Source organism: Schistocerca cancellata, chromosome 9 (assembly GCF_023864275.1).
Source record: "Schistocerca cancellata isolate TAMUIC-IGC-003103 chromosome 9, iqSchCanc2.1, whole genome shotgun sequence".
Taxonomy (NCBI): domain Eukaryota; kingdom Metazoa; phylum Arthropoda; class Insecta; order Orthoptera; family Acrididae; genus Schistocerca; species Schistocerca cancellata.
Window position 1 is genome coordinate 249506218 of NC_064634.1, and position 26873 is coordinate 249533090.

At 44.0% G+C, this 26873-nt stretch overlaps 1 protein-coding gene across 1 annotated transcript in view; it reads left to right on the top strand.

Moving 5' to 3' along the window:
• LOC126100713 (vacuolar protein sorting-associated protein 33A) overlaps positions 1–26873 on the top strand; it is a 124531-nt gene that overhangs the window by 14582 nt on the left and 83076 nt on the right. The window contains exons 3-5 of the mRNA XM_049911332.1: positions 9603–9687; positions 9763–9867; positions 12477–12789. Of these exons, the coding sequence (XP_049767289.1) occupies positions 9603–9687; positions 9763–9867; positions 12477–12789 (503 nt within the window). The remainder of the gene's footprint in view (positions 1–9602; positions 9688–9762; positions 9868–12476; positions 12790–26873) is intronic.

The window sequence follows — 26873 nt, forward strand, 5'->3', positions numbered from 1 at the left end:
AGGACAAATGTAAGGATGTAGAGGTTTGTCTCACTAGGGGTAAGATAGATACTGCCTACAGGAAAATTAAAGAGACCTTTGGAGAGAAGAGAACCACTTGTATGAATATCAAGAGCTCAGATGGCAACCCAGTTCTAAGCAAAGAAGGGAAGACAGAAAGGTGGAAGGAGTATATAGAGGGTTTATACAAGGGCGATGTACTTGAGGACAATATTATGGAAATGGAAGAGGATGTAGATGAAGACGAAATGGGAGATAAGATACTGCGAAAAGAGTTTGACAGAGCACTGAAAGACCTGAGTCGAAACAAGGCCCCGGGAGTAGACAACATTCCATTTGAACTACTGATGGCCTCGGGAGAGCCAGTCATGACAAAACTCTACCATCTGGTGAGCACGATGTATGAGACAGGCGAAATACCCTCAGACTTCAAGAAGAATATAATAATTCCAATCCCAAAGAAAGCAGGTGTTGACAGATGTGAAAATTACCGAACTATCAGTTTAATAAGTCACAGCTGCAAAATACTAACGCAAATTCTTTACAGACGAATGGAAAAATTGGTAGAAGCCGACCTCGGGGAAGATCAGTTTGGATTCCGTAGAAATGTTGGAACACGTGAGGCAATACTGACCTTACGACTTATCTTAGAAGAAAGATTAAGAAAAGGTAAACCTACGTTTCTAGCATTTGTAGACTTAGAGAAAGCTTTTGACAATGTTAACTGGAATACTCTCTTTCAAATTCTGAAGGTGGTAGGGGTAAAATACAGGGAGCGAAAGGCTATTTACAGTTTGTACAGAAACCAGATGGCAGTTATAAGAGTCGAGGGGCATGAAAGGGAAGCAGTGGTTGGGAAAGGTGTAAGACAGGGTTGTAGCCTCTCCCCGATGCTATTCAATCTGTATATTGAGCAAGCAGTAAAGGAAACAAAAGAAAAATTCAGAGTAGGTATTAAAATTCATGGAGAAGAAGGAAAAACTTTGAGGTTCGCCGATGACATTGTAATTCTGTCAGAGACAGCAAAGGACTTGGAAGAACAGTTGAACGGAATGGACAGTGTCTTGAAAGGAGGATATAAGATGAACATCAACAAAAGCAAAACGAGGATAATGGAATGTAGTCAAATTAAGTCGGGTGATGCTGAGGGAATTAGATTAGGAAATGATACACTTAAAGTAGTAAAGGAGTTTTGCTATTTAGGGAGTAAAATAACCGATGATGGTCGAAGTAGAGAGGATATAAAATGTAGACTGGCAATGGCAAGGAAAGCGTTTCTCAAGGAGAGGAATTTGTTAACATCGGGTATAGATTTAAGCGTCAGGAAGTCGTTTCTGAAAGTATTTGTATGGAGTGTAGCCATGTATGGAAGTGAAACATGGACGATAACTAGTTTGGACAAGAAGAGAATAGAAGCTTTCGAAATGTGGTGCTACAGAAGAATGCTGAAGATAAGGTGGGTAGATCACGTAACTAATGAGGAGGTATTGAATAGGATTGGGGAGAAGAGAAGTTTGTGGCACAACTTGACTAGAAGAAGGGATCGGTTGGTAGGACATGTTTTGAGGCATCAAGGGATCACAAATTTAGCATTGGAGGGCAGTGTGGAGGGTAAAAATCGTAGAGGGAGACCAAGAGATGAATACACGAAGCAGATTCAGAAGGATGTAGGTTGCAGTAGATACTGGGAGATGAAGAAGCTTGCACAGGATAGAGTAGCATGGAGAGCTGCATCAAACCAGTCTCAGGACTGAAGACCACTACAACAACAACAACATCAGTCAAAATTTGTAGAAATTTGTATTTCCATTTACATGCTCAGTTAAATTCAACATCTCCTGTATTATTCAAGAATTTCTGCTAGGCCTTGCTGTTTTACTTAGTTGATCATCTGGTGCCTTAATTATTTCATCTCTCAAAGCTACCGCCGCAAACTCTATGTTCTCCCGTCTGTCACCTATAGTTTTGTTCTTGTTACCCCTCGCTCCATGAAGGATGTGGCCACACAGACATGTGACCTCAAATTCAGCTCTGAGGTTGTAAAATCGCTGTGCAACAAATTGTCAAACTCTCGCCTCAAGGGGCGAAGCCACCAGCTACTCAACCAGTAGACAGTAAGGGACAGAAGGAGTACTCCGTGAAGACTTCCTCCATCCCTCCAGCCAAGCAACACAAGTGTCTTCCTCTAACTGGAAAGGCTCGAAGGAGTCCACCAAAGATCCTGTTCGATGGTGTCACCACATGGTACCTTAGTTCACCAGCCTCTGTCTCACCGGTGTGCAACACCAACTGTTTTTCAGTTTTGGACTCAATGGACCGACCACACAAGCAAGCCGATGCTTCTGTTGACCCCATGGAGCAGGATCCTCCTGCTTCTGTGCCCTATAGTAATGACTACACTGGCTGTCACTCGGCGGCTGCAGAGTTGACACCTCTACATCTCTTCCTCTTCATTACTGTCTCCCAATGGAACGTTCGCAGCCTTCGATCCTGCAAAGAGGATTTACGGCTGCTTTTAGCATTGTAGCATCCCCATGTACTCTGCCTTCAGGAAACGAAATTGTGCCCTCACGACTGCTTTGAGCTTTCACATTTCTTACCGATTCGTTTTGACCTTCCCCCTGAGGTCGGCGTTCCTTCTCATGGGAGCGTCATGCTGCTCATACGGGATGACATCCATAGTCAACCCATCTCCCTGACTACCCGTCTTCAAGCTGTGGCAGTTCGCCTTTTCCTTCCCCACCTGACTTTTTCCCTCTATACTATTTATGTCCCTCCATCATTCCCCGATTGTTGCTATTCGTTGACTTTAATGCACATCATCCTCTTTCGGGTTCTCCGAGAACCTGTCAGAGAGGTGACCCCTTGGCTGACCTTGTTAACCAACTTAACCTCTTCTGCCTTAACACTAGAGCACCCACTTTCCTTTCTGACTCCTTGCACACCTATTCCCATTTGGACCTATCCTTTTGCACTGCCCAGCTTGCCCGTCTTGAGTGGTCTGTTCTTTCTGACACCTACTTGAATGCGTCTTGAATGACCATTTTTCATGTGCTTTCCATTTGCTGACTCCTATCCCATCTGTGTGCATGCCCAAATAGCAGCTTACTAAGGCTAACTAACAGATTTCTCCTCCCTGGCGACCTTCGAAGAACAGGATTTCCCCAGTTCTGATGACCTAGTGGACTATCTCACCAATGTCATCCTTACGGCTGCAGAACGTTCCGTTCCTCGCACTTCTTCTTTACCACGTCGTGTCCCAGTCCCTTGATGGACTGAGGCATGCTGTGATGCAATTCGGCTATGGAGGCGTGCTCTCCGTGTTTTTAACTGTCATCCTACAATGGCAAACTGCATTCATTATAAACAGATGTGTGCAAAGTGTCATTGTGTTCTTTGGGATAGCAAACAAGGTAGCTGGATTTCATTCACTAGTCCTTTTAGCAGTTCCACACCTTCCTCTGTCACGTGGACTAACCTCCGACGGCTCTCTTGTACCAAGATCCATTCCCCCGTTTCCGGCCTCACAATAGCAGACGATGTTATCATGGACCCTATTGCTATCTCCAACACCTTGGGCCACCATTTTGCGGAAGTTTCAAGCTCATCGCACTATCACCCTGCCTTCCTCCATCGGAAATGAGTGGAGGAGGCTCTGGCGATACCCTTCTCTTCTCCGAATCGTGAGTGCTGCATTGCTGCTTTAACTATGAGGGAACTCTACTATGCTCTCAGTTCATCCCAATCCTCCGCCTCAGTTCTGGACGCCATCCACATTCAGACGTTGCAGCACCTTTCTCTTTTGGGCAAGCACTTTCTGCTTAACATGTACAACTGCATCTGGGCAGAGGGCACATTTCCTGGAAGCTGGCATGAAGCCCCCATCATACCCATACCTAAACCCAGTAAGGACAAAAACCTTCCTTCTAGTTACTGCCCCATCTCTATTACGAGCTGCGTTTGCAAGGTGATGGAACATATTATCAATGCCCGGCTGCTGTGGCGGCTCAAGTCTTGACATTTACTAACGAATGCACATTGTGGATTTCGAGCACGGTGTTCTGCAGTTGACCATCTTGTTACCTTGTCCACCCATGTCATGAATGGTTTTGTGCTGAAATCCCAGACTGTGCCAATGTTTTTCGATTTGGAGAAGGCCTATGACACGTGCTGGAGAACTGGTATCCTCCATACTCTTTACACTTGGGTCTTCCATGGCCACCTCTCCTGTTATCTGTAAGGCATTTTGCAAGATTGAGTTTTCAAGATGCGTGTGGCTTCTGCCTTGTCAGACACCTTTATCCATGAAAATGGTGTGCCTTAGGGTTCCATCCTGAGTGTCATCCTCTTTGCTATTGCCATTAACCGTACAATGGCCTGTCTCCCACCAGGCATCTCCTGCCTTTTTGTTGATGATTTTGCCATCTATTGCAGTTCTCCATGGACCTGTCTCACTGAGCGGCATCTTCAGTGGTGTCTTGATCGTCTTTACTCCTGGAGCATTGACAGTGGCTTTCACTTTTCCACTGACAAAACTATCTGTATGAATTTCTCGCGATGCAAGTTGTTTCTCCCACCATCTTTACATCTTGGGCCTGTTGCCCTTCAGTTCTTTGCAACTACGAAATTCCTGATTCTCATGCTGATAGGAAACTCTTTTGGATCTTCCCTTGTATTTTAGCTGGTAGCCCACTGTACACAGTTCCTCAATGTCCTACGTGTCCTCATTGGTACTTCCTGGGGTGCCAATCAGACCACCCTCCCCAGTTTGTACTGGTCCCTTGTCTGTTCGAAACTTGACTGTGGGTGCTTTGTTCATGTGTCTGCACTCCCATCCATCCCTCTTACGCCGTCTCAACACTATCCACCATTGTAACATCCGTTTGACCATGGGCGCCTTTTGCACCAGCCCAGTTGCGAGTCTGTATGCTGAAGCTGATGAACTACCCCTGTCCTACCGGCGTGACTTTCTCCTCAGCAGGTATGCGTGCTGTTTGTCTACCATGTGTGGCTACCCATCCTATGCCTCTTTCTTAGATGATTGCTTTGATTGTGAATATGGGGCTCGTCCTTCCTCTCTGTTACCTTAACTTCACACTACCTGCACCTTTACCGGTGGATGAAATTATAATAAAATCCAGACCTTTAGCTGCTTACAGGCTTTGATAAATATCCATGGAGACAGTTGAAAAATGTGTACCTCGGCCGGGACTCGAACCTGGGACTTACTGCTCCCTTCACCACCTTGGCTTCGTGAAGTGGCCCATGTTAACCTTCGCCTTCATTTGCTTCCTAAGGACACTACTCCAGCCTTGTTCTATCACCTTCAGTTTCACGACATGCACATGGAACTCGCGTTAGTACCTTCGTATACACTGATGGCTTTAGGACTGACCATGGCGTTGGGTGTGCCTTCATCATTGGCACCAATGTCTTTCGATATCGGTTTCCGGCACATTCCTCAGTATTTACAGCCAAGCTCTTCACCTTTTGTCAGGCCACAGAGTACATCCGGCAACACAACCTTTTCAATTGTGTCCTCTGCTCACTCACTCAGTGCCCTGAAAAGTCTTTGTGCACTGAACACCACCCATCCCTCAGTGCAGCGAGTCCAGGAAAACTGTCAACTGCTCACATTTGGTGGAGCCAGTGTGATGTTTCTGTGGGCTCTTGGTCATGTCAGTCTGGCAGGAAATTAGGCTGCGGATGCTGCCTTCAAAACTGTAGTCCTCGTACCTCAGCCTGTGAGTACCTATATTCCCTCCGATGATCTCTGTGTTGCCGTCTGTCAGGAGGTGGTGTCCCTTTAGCATTGCCAGTGGTCCTCCCGTCACGGGAATAAGCTCCGGCTTATTAAGCCTCTCCCATAGGCTTGGTCGACCTCGACCTCCTCTCGGCCCTCCCGCCGGGAGGAGATTATTTTATTTTGGCTGCCTATTGGGCACTGCCCTTTTAGTTATCGTCATTTGATAAGCGGCGCTACCCTACCACTTTGTACACATTGTACTCAAGTTTTAATTGTCCACCACTTCCTGATGGAATGTCCATTTTTTAACCTTTTACGGACCTGTTTGGGTTTGCTGTCCGAGTGTTCGGCAATTTTAGCAAATGACGCGCGGGCTGTCTACTGCGTCTTGTTTTTTATCCTCCAAAGCAATATGGCAAAGGCCATTTAATTTTTAATTTTGGACCTCTGTTTTTGTTGTTGTTGTTGTTGTTGTTGTTGTAGTTGTGGTGGTGGTGGTCTTCAGTCCTGAGACTGGTTTGATGCAGCTCTCCATGCTACTCTATCCTGTGCAAGCCTCTTCATCTCCCAGTACCTACTGCAACCTACATCCTTCTGAATCTGTTTAGTGTATTCATCTCTTGGTCTTCTTCTACGATTTTTACCCTCCATGCTGCCCTCCAATACTAAATTGGTGATCCCTCGATGTTTCAGAACATGTCCTACCAACCGATCCCTTCTTCTAGTCAAGTTGTGCCACAAGCTCCTCTTCTCCCCAATTCTATTCAATACCTCCTCATTAGTTATGTGATCAACCCATCTAATCTTCAGCATTCTTCTGTAGCATCACATTTTGAAAGCTTCTATTCTCTTCTTGTCTAAGCTATTTATCGTCCACGTTTCACTTCCATACATGGCTACACTCCATACAAATACTTTGAGAAACGACTTCCTGACACTTAAATCTATACTCGATGTTAACTAATTTCTCTTCTTAAGAAATGCTTTCCTTGCCATTGCCAGTCTACATTTTATATCCTCTCTACTTCGACCATCATCAGTTATTTTGCTCCCCAAATAGCAAAACTCCTTTACTACTTTAAGTGTCTCATTTCCTAATCTAATTCCCTCAGCATCACCTGACTTAATTCAACTACATTCCATTATCCTCGTTTTGCTTTTGTTGATGTTCATCTTATACCCTCCTTTCAAGACACTGTCCATTCCGTTCAACTGCTCTTCCAAGTCCTTTGCTGTCTCTGACAGAATTACAATGTCATTGGCGAACCTCAAAGTTTTTATTTCTTCTCCATGGATTTTAATACCTACTCCGAACTTTTCTTTTGTTTTCTTTATTGCTTGCTCAATATACAGATTGAATAACATCGGGGACAGGCTACAACCCTGTCTCACTCCCTTCCCAACTACTGCTTCCCTTTCATGTCCCTCGACTCTTATAAATGCCATCTGGTTTCTGTAGAAATTATAAATAGCCTTTCGCTCTCTGTATTTTACCCCTGCCACCTTCAGAATTTGAAAGAGAGTATTCCAATCAACATTGTCAAAAGCTTTCTCTAAGTCTACAAATACTAGAAACGTAGGTTTGCCTTTCCTTAATCTTTCTTCTAAGATAAGTCGTAGGGTCAGTATTGCCTCACGTGTTCCAACATTTCTACGGAATCCAAACTGATCTTCTCTGAGGTCGGCTTCTATCAGTTTTTCCATTCATCTGTAAAGAATTCACGTTAGTATTTTGCAGCTGTGACTTATTAAACTGATAGTTCGGTAATTTTCACATCTGTCAACACCTGCTTTCTTTGGGGTTGGGATTATTATATTCTTCTTGAAGTCTGAGGGTATTTTGCCTGTCTCATACATCTTGCTCACCAGATGGTAGAGTTTTGTGAGCACTGGCTCTCCCAAGGTTGTCAGTAGTTCAAATGCAATGTTGTCTACTCCGGGGGCCTTGTTTCGACTCAGGTCTTTCAGTGCTCTGTCAAACTCTTCACGCAATATCATATCTCCCATTTCATCTTCATCTACATCCTCTTCCATTTCCATAATATTGTCCTCAAGTACATCGCCCTTGTATAGGCCCTCTATATACTCCTTCCACCTTTCTGCTTTCCCTTCTTTGCTTAGAACTGGGTTTCCATCAAAGCTCTTGATATTCATGCAAGTGGTTCTCCTTTCTCCAAAGGTCTCTTTAATTTTCCTGTAGGCAGTATCTATCTTACCCCTAGTGAGATAATTCTCTACATCCTTACATTTGTCCTCTAGCCATCCCTGCTTAGCCATTTTGCACTTCCTGTCAATATCATTTTTGAGACGTTTGTATTCCTTTTTGCCTGCTTCATGTACTGCATTTTGATATTTTCTCCTTTCATCAATTAAATTCAATATTTCTTCTGTTACCCAAGGGTTTCTACTAGCCCTCGTCTTTTTACCTATTTGATCCTCTGCTGCCTTCACTATTTCATCCCTCAGAGCTACCCATTCTTCTTCTACTGTATTTCTTTCCCCCATTCCTGTCAATTGTTCTCCGTTTCTGTATGTTGTCTTTTTTAGACCTGCTTGTTTTCAGCTGTCTTGTATTATGTCAGTTGGGACTGATGTATAGTCATTTTTTAACTCCTCTCCGTCTTCGTTTTCTATAGTTTTGACTTGGGCGCATATGACCCCAGTCCTTTCTGCAAACCAATTCAAAGCTACCCATTCATCTTCTACTTTATTCCTTTTCCCCGTTTCAATCAGTCATTGCCTAATGGTCCACGGAGTGAGGTGGTGCACTTGGGAGGACAAGGGTTAAGACCTGTATCTGGCCACCCTGATTTAGGATTTCTGTGATCTCCTTAAATCACTTCAGGCAAATGCAGGGATATTTCCTGTGAAAGGGCAAGGCCAATTTCCTTCCCTAATCTGATGAGGCTGGTGACCTCACTGTTTGGTCCCCTCCCCAAAACCAACCAACCAATCAATCAATCTAATGCCCCCTTTGAAACACTCAACAACCTGTGCTTTCAACTTATCCACCTGGCATATGCTTAATTTCATACCTTTTTGGAAATTCTTCAATTTTATTCTACAATTCATACTCAATAAATTATGGTCAGAATCCACTTCAGATGCTGGAAATATCTTACAGTTTAAAATCTAGTTCCAAAATCTCTGTCTTATAATCAAATAATAAATCTGAAACCTTTCAGTGTCTGCAGCTCTCTTTCTCATATACAACTTTCTTCCAAGATTTTTAAAGAAAGTGTTAGCAGTGATTAAATGATACTCTGTGCAAAATGCTATCAGATGGCTTCCTCTTTCATTCCTTTCCCATTGTCCATAATCTAATACCATATGGACTTCATTCTGAGTTTTGTATCTTGCATTATGCTCAAGTTATCACAGTGAACCTCAAAGTGGCCTGTAGTATTAGCAGTACAATCTATTTAAGAATAAAGCTACTGGATTGTGAAAGTAAATACTATGTAGCTCTTAAAGAAGCGACTACTGAGTGTGAACACTGTGACTTTACAAAGTATAGTCCATGTTTTGTTTTGGAAGAAGAAACTTTGTTGACTCATGAGAAAAAAGAACAAAATATCCTGTAAGGACTAAAAGCACATTATGCACATAAGCATTTGATCTGAATTTTTATTGTAAAGCTACTGGATATGTTACTTCTGTGGCCGCAATATGACTTCTTCAGCAAGGCAGCTGCTAACCAATTGCTATCTCCTCATTGAACACATGTATATGTATTCTTATGTCTGCATAAATGGCTTATTGTTTTCAATTGCATTAAACTAACGAATGCTATATCATTATAAAATGATCCTTGGAGGAATGAGCTACTAATACTGGCCTCTTCATTAATTTCCAGTGAAGAACATAGCGGTGGCGACAGAAAGGAATTCCACTTGTTTTTTGTTCCTCAGAAAAGCTTACTATGTGAGAAATGGTTAAAAGTAAGTTGTGTGAAACATTTATACCTACATTTTTAATAACAATTACGTCTCTTATATGTAGTCTTGTACTTGCAGAATCGTGGTGTTTTTGGCAATTTCACTTGGATTGAAGAATTTCCATGCGACCTCTTCCCTTTTGACAACGATTTGATGTCTATGGAGTTGGAGTCTGCATTCAAGGTGAAATTAGTGCTCAAATTTTCACTGTTCTGGGATATATTACTTATCATTTTATTTTAAAGAAATTTACTAAAGGATGTAAACAAGACTGAATGTTGCTGAGCTTTACGACAAATCCTTTTTCAGAGCTAATAGGAAAAAAAATCACACACACACACACACACACACACACACACACACACACACATACACCTGCATGTTTATAAACTCATCGTCTGCAGATCGACTGGGCCAAGATACTGTCCAGAGCTACAGCATTTATTCAAGATTAAGCCAGTCTAAGTTAGAATAGCTTGCCATTTATCCCCCTCATAACTGAGCATATACTACACAAAGGGAGGGTGACTGATTGCCGCTTGTGCTTTTCTTCAGCTCAGTTAGCCAAAATCTATTAAAACAGTCCAGTGCAACATTGAGCACCAACTGCAGATACTGTGGTGTTCAGTCCAAAGACTGGTTTGGTGCAGCTCTCCATGCTACTCGATCCTGTGCAAGCCTCTTCATTTCAGAGCAACCACTTCAACATACATTGCTCTGAATTTGTTTACTGTATTCATCTCTCGGTCTTTCTCCACAGTTTACCCCCCCCCCCCCCCCCACCCCACTTCACTCCAGTACTAAATCCCTTGATGCCTCAGAATGTGTCTTACCAACTGATCCCTTCTTTTATTCAGGTTGTACCACAAATTTCTCTTCACTCCAGTTCTATTCAGTACCACCTCATTAATTACGTTATCTACCCATCTAATCTTCAGCATTCCTCTGTAGGACCATATTTAAAAATATTATATCAAATTAAACACCTTTCAGGTGTCAAATTTCCAACCTTATTTTGTTTGGCAACCAGTTTCAGCATTATACTACACCATCTTCAGGCCCCTGACCGACATGTAGGAAGAATCTGCCTTGGTTGTGATCTAAACATGGGCCAGCAATACTGGTATTAGTACTTACATTCTACAGTGATCACTGTGGCAAGTGCTATGATGTATTCATTCTGCAGCATGGAAATCAGTTCCACATTCTGTATGAATTTCGATAAAGTCTAAAATTTAATCTCTCAAAAAAGAGCATAAAAGACTGTGGTGCAGGCTCTACTGATTTCCCAGGATACAAAGTTACCTACAAGTTACGACACACCAAATATTGTTCTGAGCCACAGGCAAGTGAGAAGTTAAAATAACCAAAGAATTGAACATTCCTTTTCCAATCATGAAATTGTATTTTTTCATAAATGATCTTCATACCTACATTTCAGGATACATTGTCGTCTTGTATGAGATGAAATTTTACCACAATTAATCAAATTTCATTCCCTATTCAAGATGGCAGCCTGCAACAATGCCACTAATCACAATTCCACTGCAATCCTACTCTCCGCAGTTCTGTCAGTAGTAGCCAGACCATTGTACATGTAATGTTCCACACCATATCCACAGAGTCTTTATGCCACAACCTTCATGTGGAGCAATGAATGCCATTTCTTCTTCTGGTATTATAGTTATTTACATATTGTTATTTTTGAAATGCTGTGGATTCTTTACAACAAATTCCATGAGGGTATAAATATGCTGTGAAGCAGTAGTCAGCATGTCGAGTCCCCAAATAGATGTCTGCAAGATGAATTTGGGTGAGCACCACTTATTCTGAGACCACATTTCTGAGCAATGAAGACTTTCTTTCTTAAAGATAAATTACTGCAGAATATTATTCCATAGACATTATTGAATGAACGTAAGTAAATAAACCAACTTACCGATTATTCTCTCTCCAAGATTTGCAATGATTCGCACTGCAAAGATGGGTGAAGTTGTTTTAGGAGTTGCAAAATATGTTTTTACCAGTTTAAATTCTCATCAATGAAGACACCTAAATTTTTTGGAGTTTCCACATTGGTTATTACTTTGTCACCATATGTTAGACTTAGTCATTACTGTAGTATCTCTAGATTTGCGAAACTGAATATGTTCTGTCTTTTTGGAATTGGGAATGATACCATTCACAGAAAACCACTCAGTAAGTTTTAAGAACATTATTTACCATCTCTTCTGTTGCTGTATGTTTGGATTGATTACAATGCAAGGATTTGGATTGATTACAATAGGTTGGATCATCAGCAAAAAAACTAATTCTTTTTCCAAGATAAAATTCAGTCATCATTTGCAAATAAATTTTTATTATGCATAACAAAAACTATTTCCAACTGTGAACTGAATTTTGTCTTGAAAAAATAGCATTGTGGTTGCTGAAAATTACAGCCATCATTAAAATAATAGAACAATTTTTCTTGTTGTGTACTAGATGGAAGGTCATTTACATTTATGAGAAACGCTAGTGGACTTCAAGATAGAGCCTTGTGGAACCAAATAAGTGATTTCTCCCATCAGAAGAATCTACCCTTCTTATGTTGGTTGAGTTACTGAGTACAACTTTCTACATTCTTCTGATTAAATGTGACATTCGTTGGTTGGTTGTACGATCAGTCCCAAGGAAAAAATTTGTATATACCATTCTGCAATCTCCTTGTCATAATATAGATGTAGAGCTATAAACATGATGGTCACCTTCAATTATTTTTAACTGTTTGTACTGCTTATTTTTATTTCTAGGAGTACCAAGTTGAACATGACCCTACAGTACTGTACCGTTGTGCGAGGGCACTGATGACACTGCAGCAACTCTTTGGCCCTATACCACGTGTTTCAGCCAAGGGTACAGCAGCTTGCCAGGTGTGGGACACTCTTCTAAGGTTACGTCGAGAACAGATGCCATCTGCTTCACGACTGAGGCGGCAACAGCAACATGCATCTTCACAGATTGATCATTTGCTGCTCATCGACCGTTCAATAGATCTGCTTTCTCCACTTGCGACACAACTTACGTATGAGGGATTGATTGATGAGATATTTGGGATAACCAATTGTAAGTAACAGGATATTTTTCTTATTTCACATTGTATGCGTTGAAGCATTAGTAAATGAATAAATATGCCACAATTATAAATTGAGACTACAAAGACTGTAGTTCAGGCTTAATTTGAAATGTAATGCTGAATATTTTTTGAAGGACATCATTGTTGCATTTGACAGTAAAATGGTCTGTATTATCATATGTTTAACTCATTTTTAAAGTAATCGAACATTTGAAGCTGTTTTGTACTTGGGAATTATATTATTTTAAAAAATTGGGGGTTTGCTGGTTTATCTATAAAACCCACACTTGCAATTTGTCACGTGGCCATTACCACCTCTTGTATACACTATGTAAATGACAACTGAATCAACTGGAAATCACATTCCCAGGTCATATTTTTTTCATGAACGACAAAATAAATGTTTGTGATCTGAGTGACTCAATATCAATTCTAAACTAGTTTAGAAAAACTCAGAGTTCTGTATTATAATACAACCATGTGATTTTAAAAAAAGGGGAATGGGATATTTATTTAGCAAGGTGTGGTTATCAACCCTAAAGAGAGTGGTTTGCGTGCTCGTAAATCATAGCAAAGTTAATGCTCAAAACAATGTGTCTCTGTGATTAATCTCACTTTCTTATTTTGTATAAAATGAAGTGTCCCTTGGTAACAGTCAGCAAATGTAATAAAGCACCTCCCTCAAACACTTCTTAGTTACAGTTGTGAATGTTGCAATTGAAATATAATCCAATTGTCTCTTGGTGACACTACTGTTGTGTGGTCGGTAAGGATATCTTTCTTCATGCATTGTGAATGTCTTTGTTGGGAGGATATCAAGTTATGAGATAGCAATTACTATATCCAATAGAAAGTCCTTAGTGGAATATGAATGTTGAAAGGAATAAAGTTAACAAGTCATCCTATAGTTGAGGTGTTGATTCATCAATAGGAACATTAACAAGACTGAGAAAATTGAGATTTCCGACAAATACTTCTTCAGAGCTAGCAGGATACAAAAACATACCCTTGTGCATCTGCATGCTTACATTGTCCAGGTTGGTTACCTAAAAAATAATTAAGTTATGTAATATTTAATGTACGTATCTACAGTCATTGCATCCATTGAAATCCACTGTAGGGCCGTCCGTCTCACCTTCTTTATATGCAGACAACTTCTGCATTTCATACTGATCCTCCAGTGCTGGTGTTGCTGAGTGGCACCTCCAGGGATCCATCTGCAAGGTGCAGTCATGGGCTCCAGCCCACGGCTCCCAATTTTCAGCCCTGAAGTCATGTGTCATGCACTTCTGTCAGTGCCGTACCATTCATCTGGAACCAGAACTTTAGCTTAATAACAATCCACTCACTGTAGTAGAGACATATCAATTCTTAGGACTGGTTTTTGACACCCAATTGATGTGGCTTCCTCATATTGGTCAGCTGAAGTGGAAGTGCTGGCAGCACTTCAATGCTGTCGGCTGCCTGAACATCATCAACTGGGGTGCAGATCACTCTACGCTGCTGCAGCTCTACAGAGCCCTTGTTCAATCCCGCCTTGACTATGGGACTCTGTTTTATGGTTCAGCGGCGCCCTCAGCGTTGCATTAACTTGACACACTGCACCACTGTGGCGTTTGACTGGCAACAGGAGCTTTTAGGATGAGTCTGGTGACCAGTGTCCTGGTGGAGGCCGGAGTCCCTCCATTGAATGTTAGGCATGCACAACTGCTCACGTGTTACGTTGCATGCGTTCATAGTTCTCCTGAGCATCCGAATTACTGTCTCCTTTTCCCACCCACAGTGGTTCATTTCCTGTTTCGGCGGACCAGGTCAGGGCTGATGTGGAGTCCATGCCTTTACCACCTATCTTTACTTGAGGTCCATTCATGCGCATGTCCATGGTGTGAAGAGCTGTATACCTGACCGAAGCTTCGCCTCCACCTTTCACGTGGCCCTAAGGAGTCAGTTAACCCTGCGGCACTCCACTGTCACCTCCTCTCAGTTCTTGATATGTACCGGCATCATGAAGTGGTTTACACCAGCTGCTCGATGGCTGATGGTCACACTGGCTTCATGTATGTTCATGGAGGCCATATAGAACAGCACTCCTTGCCAGATGACTGCAGTGTTTTTACTGCAGAGCTGGTGGCTATTATCTTGTGCTCTTGAGCACATCCGTTCATGCCCTGGTGAGTCGTTTCTTCTCTGAACTGACTCCTTGAGCTATCGACCGGTGCCACGCCCTGGAACAGTCCAGTTGTTCCGAGGTGTTTGTGTGGACCCCAGGCCACGTCAGAATCCCAGGAAATGAACTTGCCGACAGGCTGGCCAAACAGGCTACACAGAAACCGCTTCTGGAGATCGGCATCTCTGTAATTGACCTGCGATCATTATTATGCCACAAGGTTTTTCACCTTTGGGAGACGGAATGGCATAATCTGCGCAACAAACTGCATGCCATTAAGAACACTACGAATGTGTGGAAGTCCTCCATATGGGCGTCTTGCAGGGTCTCTGTGGTTCTCTGGCGGCTCTGCATTGGCCATATGTGGCTAACAGATTGTCACCTCCTCCATTGCGGGGACTCACCTCGGTGTCACTGTGGCTCACATATGATTGTCGTCCACATCTTGCTGGACTGCCCACATTTAGCCTCATGTGGCGGACTTTAAACCTTCCTAACACCCTATGTTTGGTGTTGGCTACAATGCCTCAACAGCAGATTTTGTTTTACGTTTTATTCGTGAGGTTTTTTTTTAATCATACCATCTAAGGCTGGGCGTTTAGCCTTCTCTCGGAGTCTGCCACCCTCCCTCCATTTTAACTTTGTCGCCCTTTCTTTGCATTTGTTTGTCTTGGTGGTCGTCTTTCCTCTACATGTGTTCATCTCGCCTTGTCTTTTTGGGGTGGACATTTTAATGTGTTGAAGAGTGCCTGTTCGTCCTCTTTTATTTTTGTGATCAGCCACCCCAGACCATCTGATCTATGATTTTAATACCTTTTTCTACTTTTCCTTGTGGTGTATGTTTTCCCTATTTTTTGTTCGTTCCATTCTCTCTCTTTCTAGGTGTGGTTTCCAATTCTTATTCCCCCTTTTACTTTCTCAAACATACTTTGGGTGTTTGTGTACCTTGAGCCTTGCTTGCATCAGGAAAAAGGAAGGGACTGATGACTTTGTAGTTTGGGCCCTTTATACCCCATACCAACCAACCAAACATTAAAATCCTTGCTCCACAGTACTGTAGTACACTGTTAAATGAGCCAAATAAAAAAGCATAGCCCTTTGATAAAGTGGACTATCATGTGATGATTAGTTTCCAGTATTAGCAGCAGCAGCAGCAGAAATGTTTAAACTATGTCACATTGGTACGGTTGGCTAAAGGACTCATGTTGGTTGCCGTGACATAGCTGCAACATTTTCATTGCTACCGAAAATGAATTACTGCACAGTACACCACTTTTGCAGTGTGGTGCACCGTTTTGCTTTGGCTCCTCTAGCAGTGTGCTGCTGTACTGTGATGCAGGGATTTCAGTGTGGAAGATTGCTGCAGACCCTGTACTTGCAAACAAACAGATACTAATTACGTAACTTCATTCTTCTTGATGTGATAATAATGTTCATGAAAATCCCTCCCCCATGAACCATGGACTTTGCCGAGGTGGAGTGGCTTGAGTGCATCGGTGATACAGATACCCGTACAACCACAATGGAGGTTTACATGTGGAGAGGTCAGGCTACCACTTGGTTTCTGTACAGGGGCAGCAGCCTTTCCAGTAGTGGCAGTCGCAACAGTCTGGAAGATTAACTGATCTGGGCTTGTGACATCAGCCAACATGCTCCTGCTATGCAAGCTACATCTGCTGTCTTACCCAAAGGACTGCAGCTGTACTGTATGGCTTAATGATGATGGCATCCTTTTGAGTAAAATATTCCAGAGGTAAAGTGGCCCCCTATTTTGATCTCTGAGCTGGGACTGTAGTATCACTACCCAGTTTTTAGTGTTAAGAAAGCACTATAAAGTCGTGGGCTGGTAACCACAGCTGTGGCGACATATGAGTTGGGATAACATACAGGACTGTGAGATGGCCTAACCACAGTGCAAAACTGCACCACACAGTGGTAATAGCTGTAGCGGTTGGGCTGTGTCACCACACCAGGGAAATGCTCTTGTTATGGGCCACATGGCTGGGTTCCAGGTTTTGATCCTACAAATGCACACAAATGGGTTTGAATTTGGAGGCACACACACTTTGGGGTCTGGGGCCACCACCATGACACCAAGGCCATCCCGTCCCCCCAAGGGGTCCACAACGCTTTTGTGGATACGTGCGTAGCGAGCACGGGACCCCGAGCTAATGTGGCCCTCCTTCCTTTCCGGGCTGCATACCTTCCTTTTCCGCATCCTTACCCATCCCCCATTCCCCCCCCCCCCTCCCCCTCACCTTTACCTCTTTCCTTCCCTTTCTCCCCCTCTGGGAGTATGTTTTGTGCCTACGTCCAGAGACAGATGCTCGAAACTGTAAAACAGTGTCTTTCTCTTTTTTCCTCCCTGTGCGTGTCTGATGACCAATCCATGCATTCCGATGCATAGCCGGTGACGGGGTAACGCGTAATTCCCTGCCCCGGGTAGACAGGTAGGACATGTACGTACTCCCTGTTAACGGCCAGGCCCAAGGAGGGGTGATTACCCGAGCTGATACCTTCCGAAAGTGCCGATTGGTCCCTCCGTCCATTTCTTGGGAGGTGTGACGTGAGGTGTGAACAATCACCTAAGGCGGGAGTGCCCTCAGACAGGGCCCCCACAAGGGAGGAGCGCACCATCGGAGATGCCGGTAATCATGGGGGATACTTCCGCAATGGTTTCCTCATCATCTACTTTGTCTGCTCAAAAGCGTAAGTTCAATGAGTCTCAGCCACAGACAGTTCTTCCATCGTTGCCACAGTTCCTTGTTGTTTCTCAGTCTGACGAAGGTCACGACTTCTCCACAGTCAACCCTTTCATTATTCAGAAAGGTGTCGACACAATTGCAGGTCCTTTAAAGTCTTGTTCCAGATTACGAAATGGCACCTTGTTGTTAGAAACAGTCAGTGACCTCCAGGCACAAAAATTGCTGTGTATTTCACTGCTACACACCTTCCCTGTCCGGGTGGAAGCGCACCGCACTTTAAATTCATCACATGGGGTCGTTTATACACGCTCCCTCGACGGATTGTCCGACGAGGAAATTAGAAACTACCTGTCTGACCAGGGCGTCACGACTGTTCATAGAGTCATGAAAACGGTTGACATGAACATCATTCCAACCCGTACTGTCTTCTTGACTTTTGACAGAGTTCAACTCCCATCGAACATAAAAGTGGGCTATGAGATAATTTCCGTTCGCCCTTACATCCCAAACCCTACACGTTGCTAATTCATCAAAGCGGTTCAATCACACCAGCCAGTCCTGTTCCAATCCGGCCAAATGCGTTACGTGTGGCAAGGATGCCCATGAGGGTGCTTGTTTACCTCCATCCCCTCGTTGCATCAACTGTATGGGTGACCATGCTGCTTCCTCTAGAAATGGCCCCATTTTTAAAGATGAATGGCACATTCAGGAAATCAGAGTGAAGGAAAAGGTGTCGACCTTTGCTGCTCGAAAGTTATTCGCCAGTCGAAAGCCCACTGTGCCTCACACAGGTAAATACAGCACTGTCCTTGCCTCTGCTCGGCCAACAAAGGAGGCAGCCACACAGACTTGTGATCTCACCTTTAGTGCCACGGTCGTCAGATCGGCCAGCGCAAAGAGCGCCCATTCAACCTCCCCACTCTCACCTGCTCACTCTATGGCTCACCCTTCATTGGGTTCTGCTAAATCTCGAGCCCCAAAATCAGACACCCGGACTTCCAAAAAAGAGCCTACTCGTGAAGATTTTTAACGTACCCCAACTTCTCAACCATCGGTTCCTCCTTCATCTCAATGTTCTGTTTCCAAAAAGGCTAATAAGAAACCCAGTTCCTCTCCTTCTCCGCCACGGTGTTTCTCCTCTACAGCACCGCCTGGCGGTAACGGCCCTCGGCTGTCTTCTGTGTCACCGAGGCGAACTGCTGGCGGCCGATCAACCGGCCAATCGCTGGTGGCAGGAGCTGCTCCCGAACAACCTATGGATCAGGATCTTCTGCCATCGGCTGAATGCCGTTGCACGCTGTCGGTCGCGAGCTCTGAGCAGTCGTTGAGTTGAGGGCAATTTTGGTCACATTCTTCCATTTTCTGTCCACCCTATGTCCATTATCCATTGGAATATCTGCGGCATTCGAGCCAATCGGGATGAATTGTCGATCCTCTTACGATCCTTCTCGCCGGTCATCTTCTGTCTTCAGGAAACAAAGCTGCGTCCCCACGACTGCTTTGTTTTCCCCCATTTTCAGTCAGTCCAATTTGATCTCCCCTCTGTTGAAGGCACTCCAGCACATGAAGGACTCATGATTCTTCTCCATGATACTCTCCATTATCACCCAATCCCCTTAAACACTTCCTTCCAAGCTGTCGCTGTCCATCTTTCCCTTTCTGGAGACACCTTCTCTCTTTGTACTGTCTATGTTCCATCATCCACACCAATGGCAAGAGCTGATCTCCTTCATCTTCTTGGTCAGCTTCCTCCCCCCTATTTGCTGGTTGGGGACTTCAATGCCCACCACCCGCTTTGGGGATCTCCGCATCCTTGTCCGCGTGGCTCACTATTGATAGATGTCTTCCACCAAGCAGATCTTGTTTGCCTCAACACTGGGGACCCTATGTTTTTGTCTGCCTCCACGACAAATTTCTCTCATTTGGACCTTTCGGTCGGTACTGTTCCACTAGCTTGGCACTTTGAATGGTTCTCTCTTGCTGATACACACTCGAGTGACCACTTTCCATGTGTCCTTAAATTGCAGCCACAACTGCCATATATGCACTTGAGACGCTGGAAGTTTGCTCAAGCTGATTGGACACTTTTTTCGTCCCTAGTGACATTCGATGACTGTCACTTTCCTAGCGTCGACGATGAGGTTGCTCATATTACAGAAGCTATTCTTACATCTGCGGAACGTTCAATACCTCACACCTCCGAATTGCCCCGGCGCCCCCCAATTCCTTGGTGGAAAGAGGCATGCCGTGACGCAATATGTGAGCGGCTCGTGCTCTTCTCGTTTGCCGACACCATCCTACTTTGGCCAACTGTATCCGCTATAAGCAGTTCCGTGCGTGATACCGTCGCGTCATCCGCGATAGCAAGAAGGCAAGCTGGGACTTCTTCACTAGCTCATTTAACACCTTCACTCCCTCTTCGGAAGTTTAGAGTCGGATTCGGCGGTTATCTGGAGCGCGGATAGTTTCTACCCGGGCTCTGGGCTCACTGTCGTGCATGATAACTTAGTGGACCCCGTCGCAATTTCTAACTCATTGGGTCAACACTTTGCTGAGATTTCAAGCTCTTCAAATTACCCCCCAGCGTTTCTTCTGAAGAAACGTGCAGCGGAAGTGCAACCTCTTGCCTTCTCCTCTCAAAATCGCGAAAGCTACAATACTGTTTTTTCCATGCAGGAACTCCAACATGCACTCTCTTCTCCTCACTCTTCCGCCCCAGGACCGGATGGTATCCACATACAAATGTTGCTGCATTTATCATACCATAGTCTGTGTTACCTACTTCACCTTTATAATCGAATTTGGACCGACAGTACTTTTCCCAGACGATGGCGGCAGGCTATCGTTGTTCCTATTCCGAAACCTGGAAAGGACAAACATCTCCCTTCTAGCTATCACCCCATTTCTCTCATGAGTAGTGTATGTAAGGTTTTGGAGCGTATGGTGAATTGCCGTTTAGCCTGGTGGCTGGAGTCCCAAAGTCTTTTAATACCTGCGCAATGCGGTTTTCCAAAGCATCGTTCTGCAGTTGACCATCTTGTTGCTCTCTCCACGTACATCATGAACAATTTTCTCCGGAAACGCCAAACAGTAGCGATATTTTTTGATCTGGAGAGAGCATACGATACCTGTTGGAGGAGAGACGTTGTCCGCACACTGTTCTCTTGGGGCTTTCGAGGTCGGCTGCCCCTCTTTCTTCATGAATTTATGGCAGAGCACACATTTAAAGTGCGGGTGAACACTACTCTCTCCCGTACCTTCTCCCAAGAAAACGGGGTACCCCAGGGCTCTGTGCTAAGTGTTGTACTGTTTGCCATTGCCATAAATCCACTTATGGATTGTCTCCTTCCTGATGCCTCGGGCTCCCTCTTTGTAGATGATTTTTGCGATCTACTACAGCTCTCAACGGTCCAGCCTTCTTGAACAACGTCTTCAAGGATCTCTCGATCGCCGCCACTCTTGTATCATCGAAACTGGCTTCCGCTTTTCTCCCAGTAAGACCGTTTGTGTTAATTTTTGGCGTCAAACGGAGTTTCTTCCGTCTTCCTTACATCTAGGCCCTGTCAACCTTCCGTTCGCGGAAGTCGCTTAATTCTTGGGTCTTATGGTTGACAGAAAGCTGTGCTGGTCCTCCCACGTTTCCTATCTTTCGGCTCGCTGTCTGCGATCCCTCAACACCCTCTGTGTCCTGAATTGCACCTCCTGGGGAGTGGACCGAGTGGTCCTTCTCCTCCTCTATCGCACCTTAGTGCGCTTGAAATTGGACTATGGAAGCCTAGTTTACTCCTCTGCTCGGCCGTCTATTCTTCGGCGTCTCGACTCTACCCACCACCGTGGATTACGTTTAGTGTCTGGAGCTTTTTACACCAGCCCTGTGGAAAGCCTTTAAGCTGAGACTGCTGAATCTCCACTGTCCAATCGGCGAGCTGTCCTCCTGAGTCGTTATGCTAGCCATCTGTCTTCCATGCCTGCAAATCCGGACCATAAAATTTTTTTCGATGCCTCCTTGGATTTAGGGTATGCTGGCCGCCCTTCCTCCCTACTACCACCGGGAGTCCGCTTCCGTCAACTACTCCATTCTCTTTCCTTCCACTTTCCTAAAACTTTCTTGACAACTTGGGGTACAGCACCACCTTGGCTCCGTCCGTGGACCTGCCTACTCCGTGGCCTTTGTCAGTTTCCCAAGGATGGTACCCCTTCTCTTGTTTATCGTCGGGCATTTGCTGCTCTATGCACACAAATGAAGGATGCCACACTTATTTACATTGATGGCTCAAAAACATCGTTAGGTGTTGGGAGTGCCTATATTGTTGGCGACACCCCAAATCGATTTCGGCTTCCCAACCAGTGTTCGGTTTATACTGCGTAGCTTTACGCTGTTCTCCAGGCTGTCCAATACATCTGCCGCCATCAGTGGATACAGTATGTTATCTGCTCAGACTCTCTCAGCTCTCTCCTCAGTCTCCAAGCTCTCTACCCTGTCCACCCTCTGGTCCACCGGATTCAGGACTGCCTCCACTTGCTCCTTTTGGGGGGTGTCTCTGTGGCGTTCCTCTGGATCCCAGGACATGTTGGTATCTGTGGAAATGAGGCGGCCGATATAGCGGCCAAGGCTGCAATCTCTCTTCTTCGGCCAGCTATTCGCATGATTCCCTTCGCCGATCTGCGGAGTGTTTTATGTCGTCGTGTTGCTCTTCTATAGCACGCACATTGGTCGACACTTCCCAATAATAAATTGTGGGACGTGAAAGCTCTTCCCTGTGCTTGGACTTCTTCCTCCCGAACTCGTCGTCGGGAGGAGGTAATTTTAACTAGACTCCGGATAGGGCACTGTCTTTTTAGCCATCGACATCTTTTAAGCGGCGATCCTCCCCCACTCTGTCCCCACTGCTCTCAACTGTGGATGGTGAGACACCTTTTACTTGAGTGCCCCTATTTTACTCCGTTACGTGCCCGTCTACAGCTGTCGCCTGATATATCTTCCATTTTAGCAGATGACACGGGATCAGCTGGTAGCGTTCTCGAGTTCATTAGTGCCAGTGAGATGACGTCAGCAATTTGAAGCTCTTTTTGGGGACAAACAACCCCCCCTTCTATAGTGGTTTTTTTAAGCTTTCCTTCTGTTTTTGGTTTCCACACTTGCTCCCATTGCTGCTGGTTTCCAGTTTTGTTTTTTAGCTTTTCCTAAGTCACAGACCGGGCGCTAATGACCATAGCAGTTTTGGGCCCTAAAAAAAAAAAAAGCCATGATGAGACAACTGGGTTTCACCAGCAGCAGCCATGCTGTGCCAGTTGCAGCCAGCACTGAGTTCCTAGGAGGACTTGGTGCCTCAGTACCACTGACCTGCTGTCTGACTTTTGCTGGAGGGCAATGGGTCATTTCCCATGCACAGGAGCCACAATGCTCTGCTGTGGTAAGTGCATGTGGGGCTGAGTTCCAAGGAGAGGCCATTATTCTGAGGAACACCATTGCATCAGGACATGCAGCATTGCTGATGTCATGACGATGGCTTATTGACATTTCCTCGCCCAAAATGATGCAGCCGACCATGAGCGAAGCTTCAGCTAGAGTCAGCAGAGTAAGGCCTGTTTGCCTCACCAAGCAAACTACGCACTATGTAATTAAAGTTTAATAAAAGCATTTCTTTTGATCAGCAGTTTATGTACTAGGTCTCCTGGGCCATTATCACCACCACTCATGCTGTTGAGTGCAGTGGCATTCTTCAGAATGGTGTCAGCAGTGGATATACGAGCACATCACTGTGCCATTTGGCAACAGCAAAGAGATCAGCAATGCCTACAATTGCCATCTGTGGCTGAAGATGTGATTCGACTACTGGAGGGGTGCGGTTTTGTTGACACATGATGGGATGGGTGCAGTCTTTTTGTCTCATTATTGTGTGACTGCAGACTCAGGGTAAAATGTGGATTTTGCCACAGCTTGAGTTGTGTGTGTAAGTACAGTAGATGACAGGTGAAAACAGACAGTAATTGTAGGAGGCATAAATATGTGTTGGTTTTCACTTGGTTAGTAAGGGCAATATGAGTGTCACAAACTAGAAGTGTGGCTCAATTTGTAGTGGTTTATGAGCTGTTAAACATGAGTAGTGATACAGAAGGTGAAGCTAAGTTTGGGTCATTGTTTTGGTTTATAATAATATGAGCAGCCATTCAGGCGAGCATAGTTAAGTTATGGTAAGGAGTAATATGATAGTGTTATGCTCAAGTAGTGTAATCTGATTTTGGTTTTTGTAGGGCAAGGAATATGACTCAGTATTTGAGCATCTAGGTTAGTGAGAAGCGTCAGGACAGCGGTACGTTGGAGTGGATTTTTTCGTTCACATTTGTGTGTAATTGATAAAAGGTAATGAATAGTGGCATATAAGTGGGCGGATAAGTAATGGAAACTGATTAATACTTGTTGCTTGAATAATTAAAAAAATTAATTGGAAGGCACACACATCCTGGGTGAACTTTAACTGATACTAATATCAACAGACCTTAAATGTCAATACATTTAAGGTCAACATTCATCATTTAAGTTACGTGCTTCTTCACATTAATTCCATTGTGCATAGTCCTGATTATAACAATGCCGATGCAGGATTGCTCCTCCACTGCTCACGCAAATTGCTCTTGTCTGCTCTGGACCTGCTGATGCAGAATTCTTGGCATGGGTGAAATGATGAACAGACAGGTGTGGTCGATGTGAATCTATGAATAATACTTTACTTTCCTAATAACTTTTTCTAACCATTTTAATGTACTCTTGAAATACACATTTTTAAACAATACTGGTATGACGGATCTCGTCATACGTCTACCCGCTACCGCTTATAGAAACAAACAGTTGAAGATAAAGAAATTAATCAGTTGAAGAGCGTATCTCTTCTTTTTTGTAACAAAACATTATCTCTGCCACAAAGCAACTTGTTAATTAACCTTTGGCTTTGTGTGTATATAGCTTATATGGGTAAAAGGAAAAGAATGAACAAAGAAAAAATAATATGATCCATTATAGTAATCATGTCATGATCAGTACCACAGGGAGCAGGGTTTTCTTACCACAAAGGATTACCACAGATGAGGTATTGATAATTTTAAGAGATGAAGTAGATTAGGTGTGAGTGGACAGTGCAAAGCAGTCTATGAGATTAGGACGACTCATTGCTGAGGTGAAGGAAAGGGCTTATTTCAGATCTCCAGAGTAAATACAGGTGATGCGTAGAGAGTATGATGAATGGAGGTTCCAAAATGGTCTGGAGGTGAGAAATATGTGGATTATTGGAAGGAGGGAATGGGGAAGCAGAGAGGAGGAAGGAGGAGGAGCATGCATGTGGATAGTTTACCTGTTCTTGCAGGACGGCCGAGTACCGTTAATGTAGTGGAAACTGTCAGTCCTCGGAAGAATAAATTAGTTTTCGATGGTGCTGTAATACAAATTCCTGGGGCTTAAAGCAGTGTACAGGGTAATGGCATTATTGAAGTTAGGGAGATGAATGTGGAGTACCAACTCCAATATCTAGTAGAGTTGTGGAAGCTGAGGTAGCAGGAGTGAGTGTGGGCTGTACCAAAATGATGAAGTGTGCAGATAGCAACATAGGTAACTTAAGTGCAGTAGGTTCTGCCCAATTGGGTGATAGTGAATGTTGTATTGAGGCTGGTGGGCCTGGGCCAGATGCACAGGGAAGTGCATGTGCTAGTGATGTTTGCATAGTGCAGGGTAAACTGCAGATGGAGTGGTTGTTTTAGGTATTGCAGTGAGTGCACGAGAAGTGGTTAATAGTTGTGTTACAGATGTTGTGGTGGAAACGGTACAGGCACATATGTTTCCTCAAGAGCAGGGTGAACAGAGGAAAAGGAGGAGAAGATGAATTCGTAGAGGGTATGATCAAGTCAACAGGGCTGAATCTGTCGAGAGGTTCAGAATACTATGGTGCGAGTGTGGGTACTGTGTCACAGCCTTGCAGGGCATGCAGCTGACATGACAGCATGCTGTTTGCAGCACAGCCACAGTCTGACATATGCAACAAGTATGAAGAGGGTGAAGGGTGAAGGGTGCAATGCGAGGGTGGAAGTATACGTCCTGCTTTAATATCAAGCCAAAGTTAACTTTCTATAACATTGAAAATAATCAATTTTTGACAATATAATTTAATTGGATGTATAAAAAAATCTACTCAGCAAGTGGCTGCAGGAGAACTCGTTTAAAAAAAGGTTTTATGTATGCAAGCTTTTGGAGCCAGTGGCCCCTGGCAATAGGACTGAAGAGGACTGAAGAGGAAAGAAGAGGAGTGAAGAAAAAGGATTGGAAAGGTTTAGGAAAAGGAGTAGAGTTTGGAAATGTCCCCAGAACCCCGGGTTTAGGAAAATGGGTAGAGTTTGGAAAAGTCACACAGAACTCTTTCCTCCTCTTCCTGTCCAGTAAGTCTCCACTGATCCAGGGTTCTGTGTGACCTTTCCAAACACAATCAATTTTACTAAACATCTTCAGTACTTTTCCTCCATCTCTCTTCCCCTTCAACACTCTTGCCAGGAGAAAGAGACACTGGCTCCAGAAACATGCATACTTTAAAGCTTTTTTTATATGTGTATTCTACTGCTGCCATTTGGGGAGTAGATTTTTTATGTACATTACAAAGTTAACTGTAGTAGACGAAAGTTGTTGTCATTCTAGAGATGTCATGAGGTGTGCATGTTGTACAAGAAAACTAGTTAAACCATGTACAAATGCATTAAGGAGTAATTTGCATGATATATAGTGCCACCAAGCACCAGAAAGTTGTTTTGGGTGAGCAGGAGTACCAGAAAACCAAACATTTTGAAGAGAAGTCTGTCTCTAATGAGTGCTACAGCTGAAGGAATAAGTGGGACTACCTGCCGAAGTGTTGTGAACGGTAATGGGGTGTGTTATTTACTCATGAGAACAGTTTGTGGAGTATACTTGCTGGGAAAATGTAGAGTAAACTGTTGTTGCAAGGACAAAGTTCCAAAAGTTGTTCAAAATCAAAGGGTTAAAAAACCACCAAATAGGCGGGTGCCAAGTGTAAGACTTTATTGGAGTCAGACTACTTTTTGTTGAAGCTGATATGTTACATAAAATTTATTAAGAAAGAATTTCATTTTTAGTTTGTAGGTGCGGAGTGGAGGGTTAAAAGTTATTTGTGTGCAAGCTTGACATGAGGCATAGCAGTGAGACACG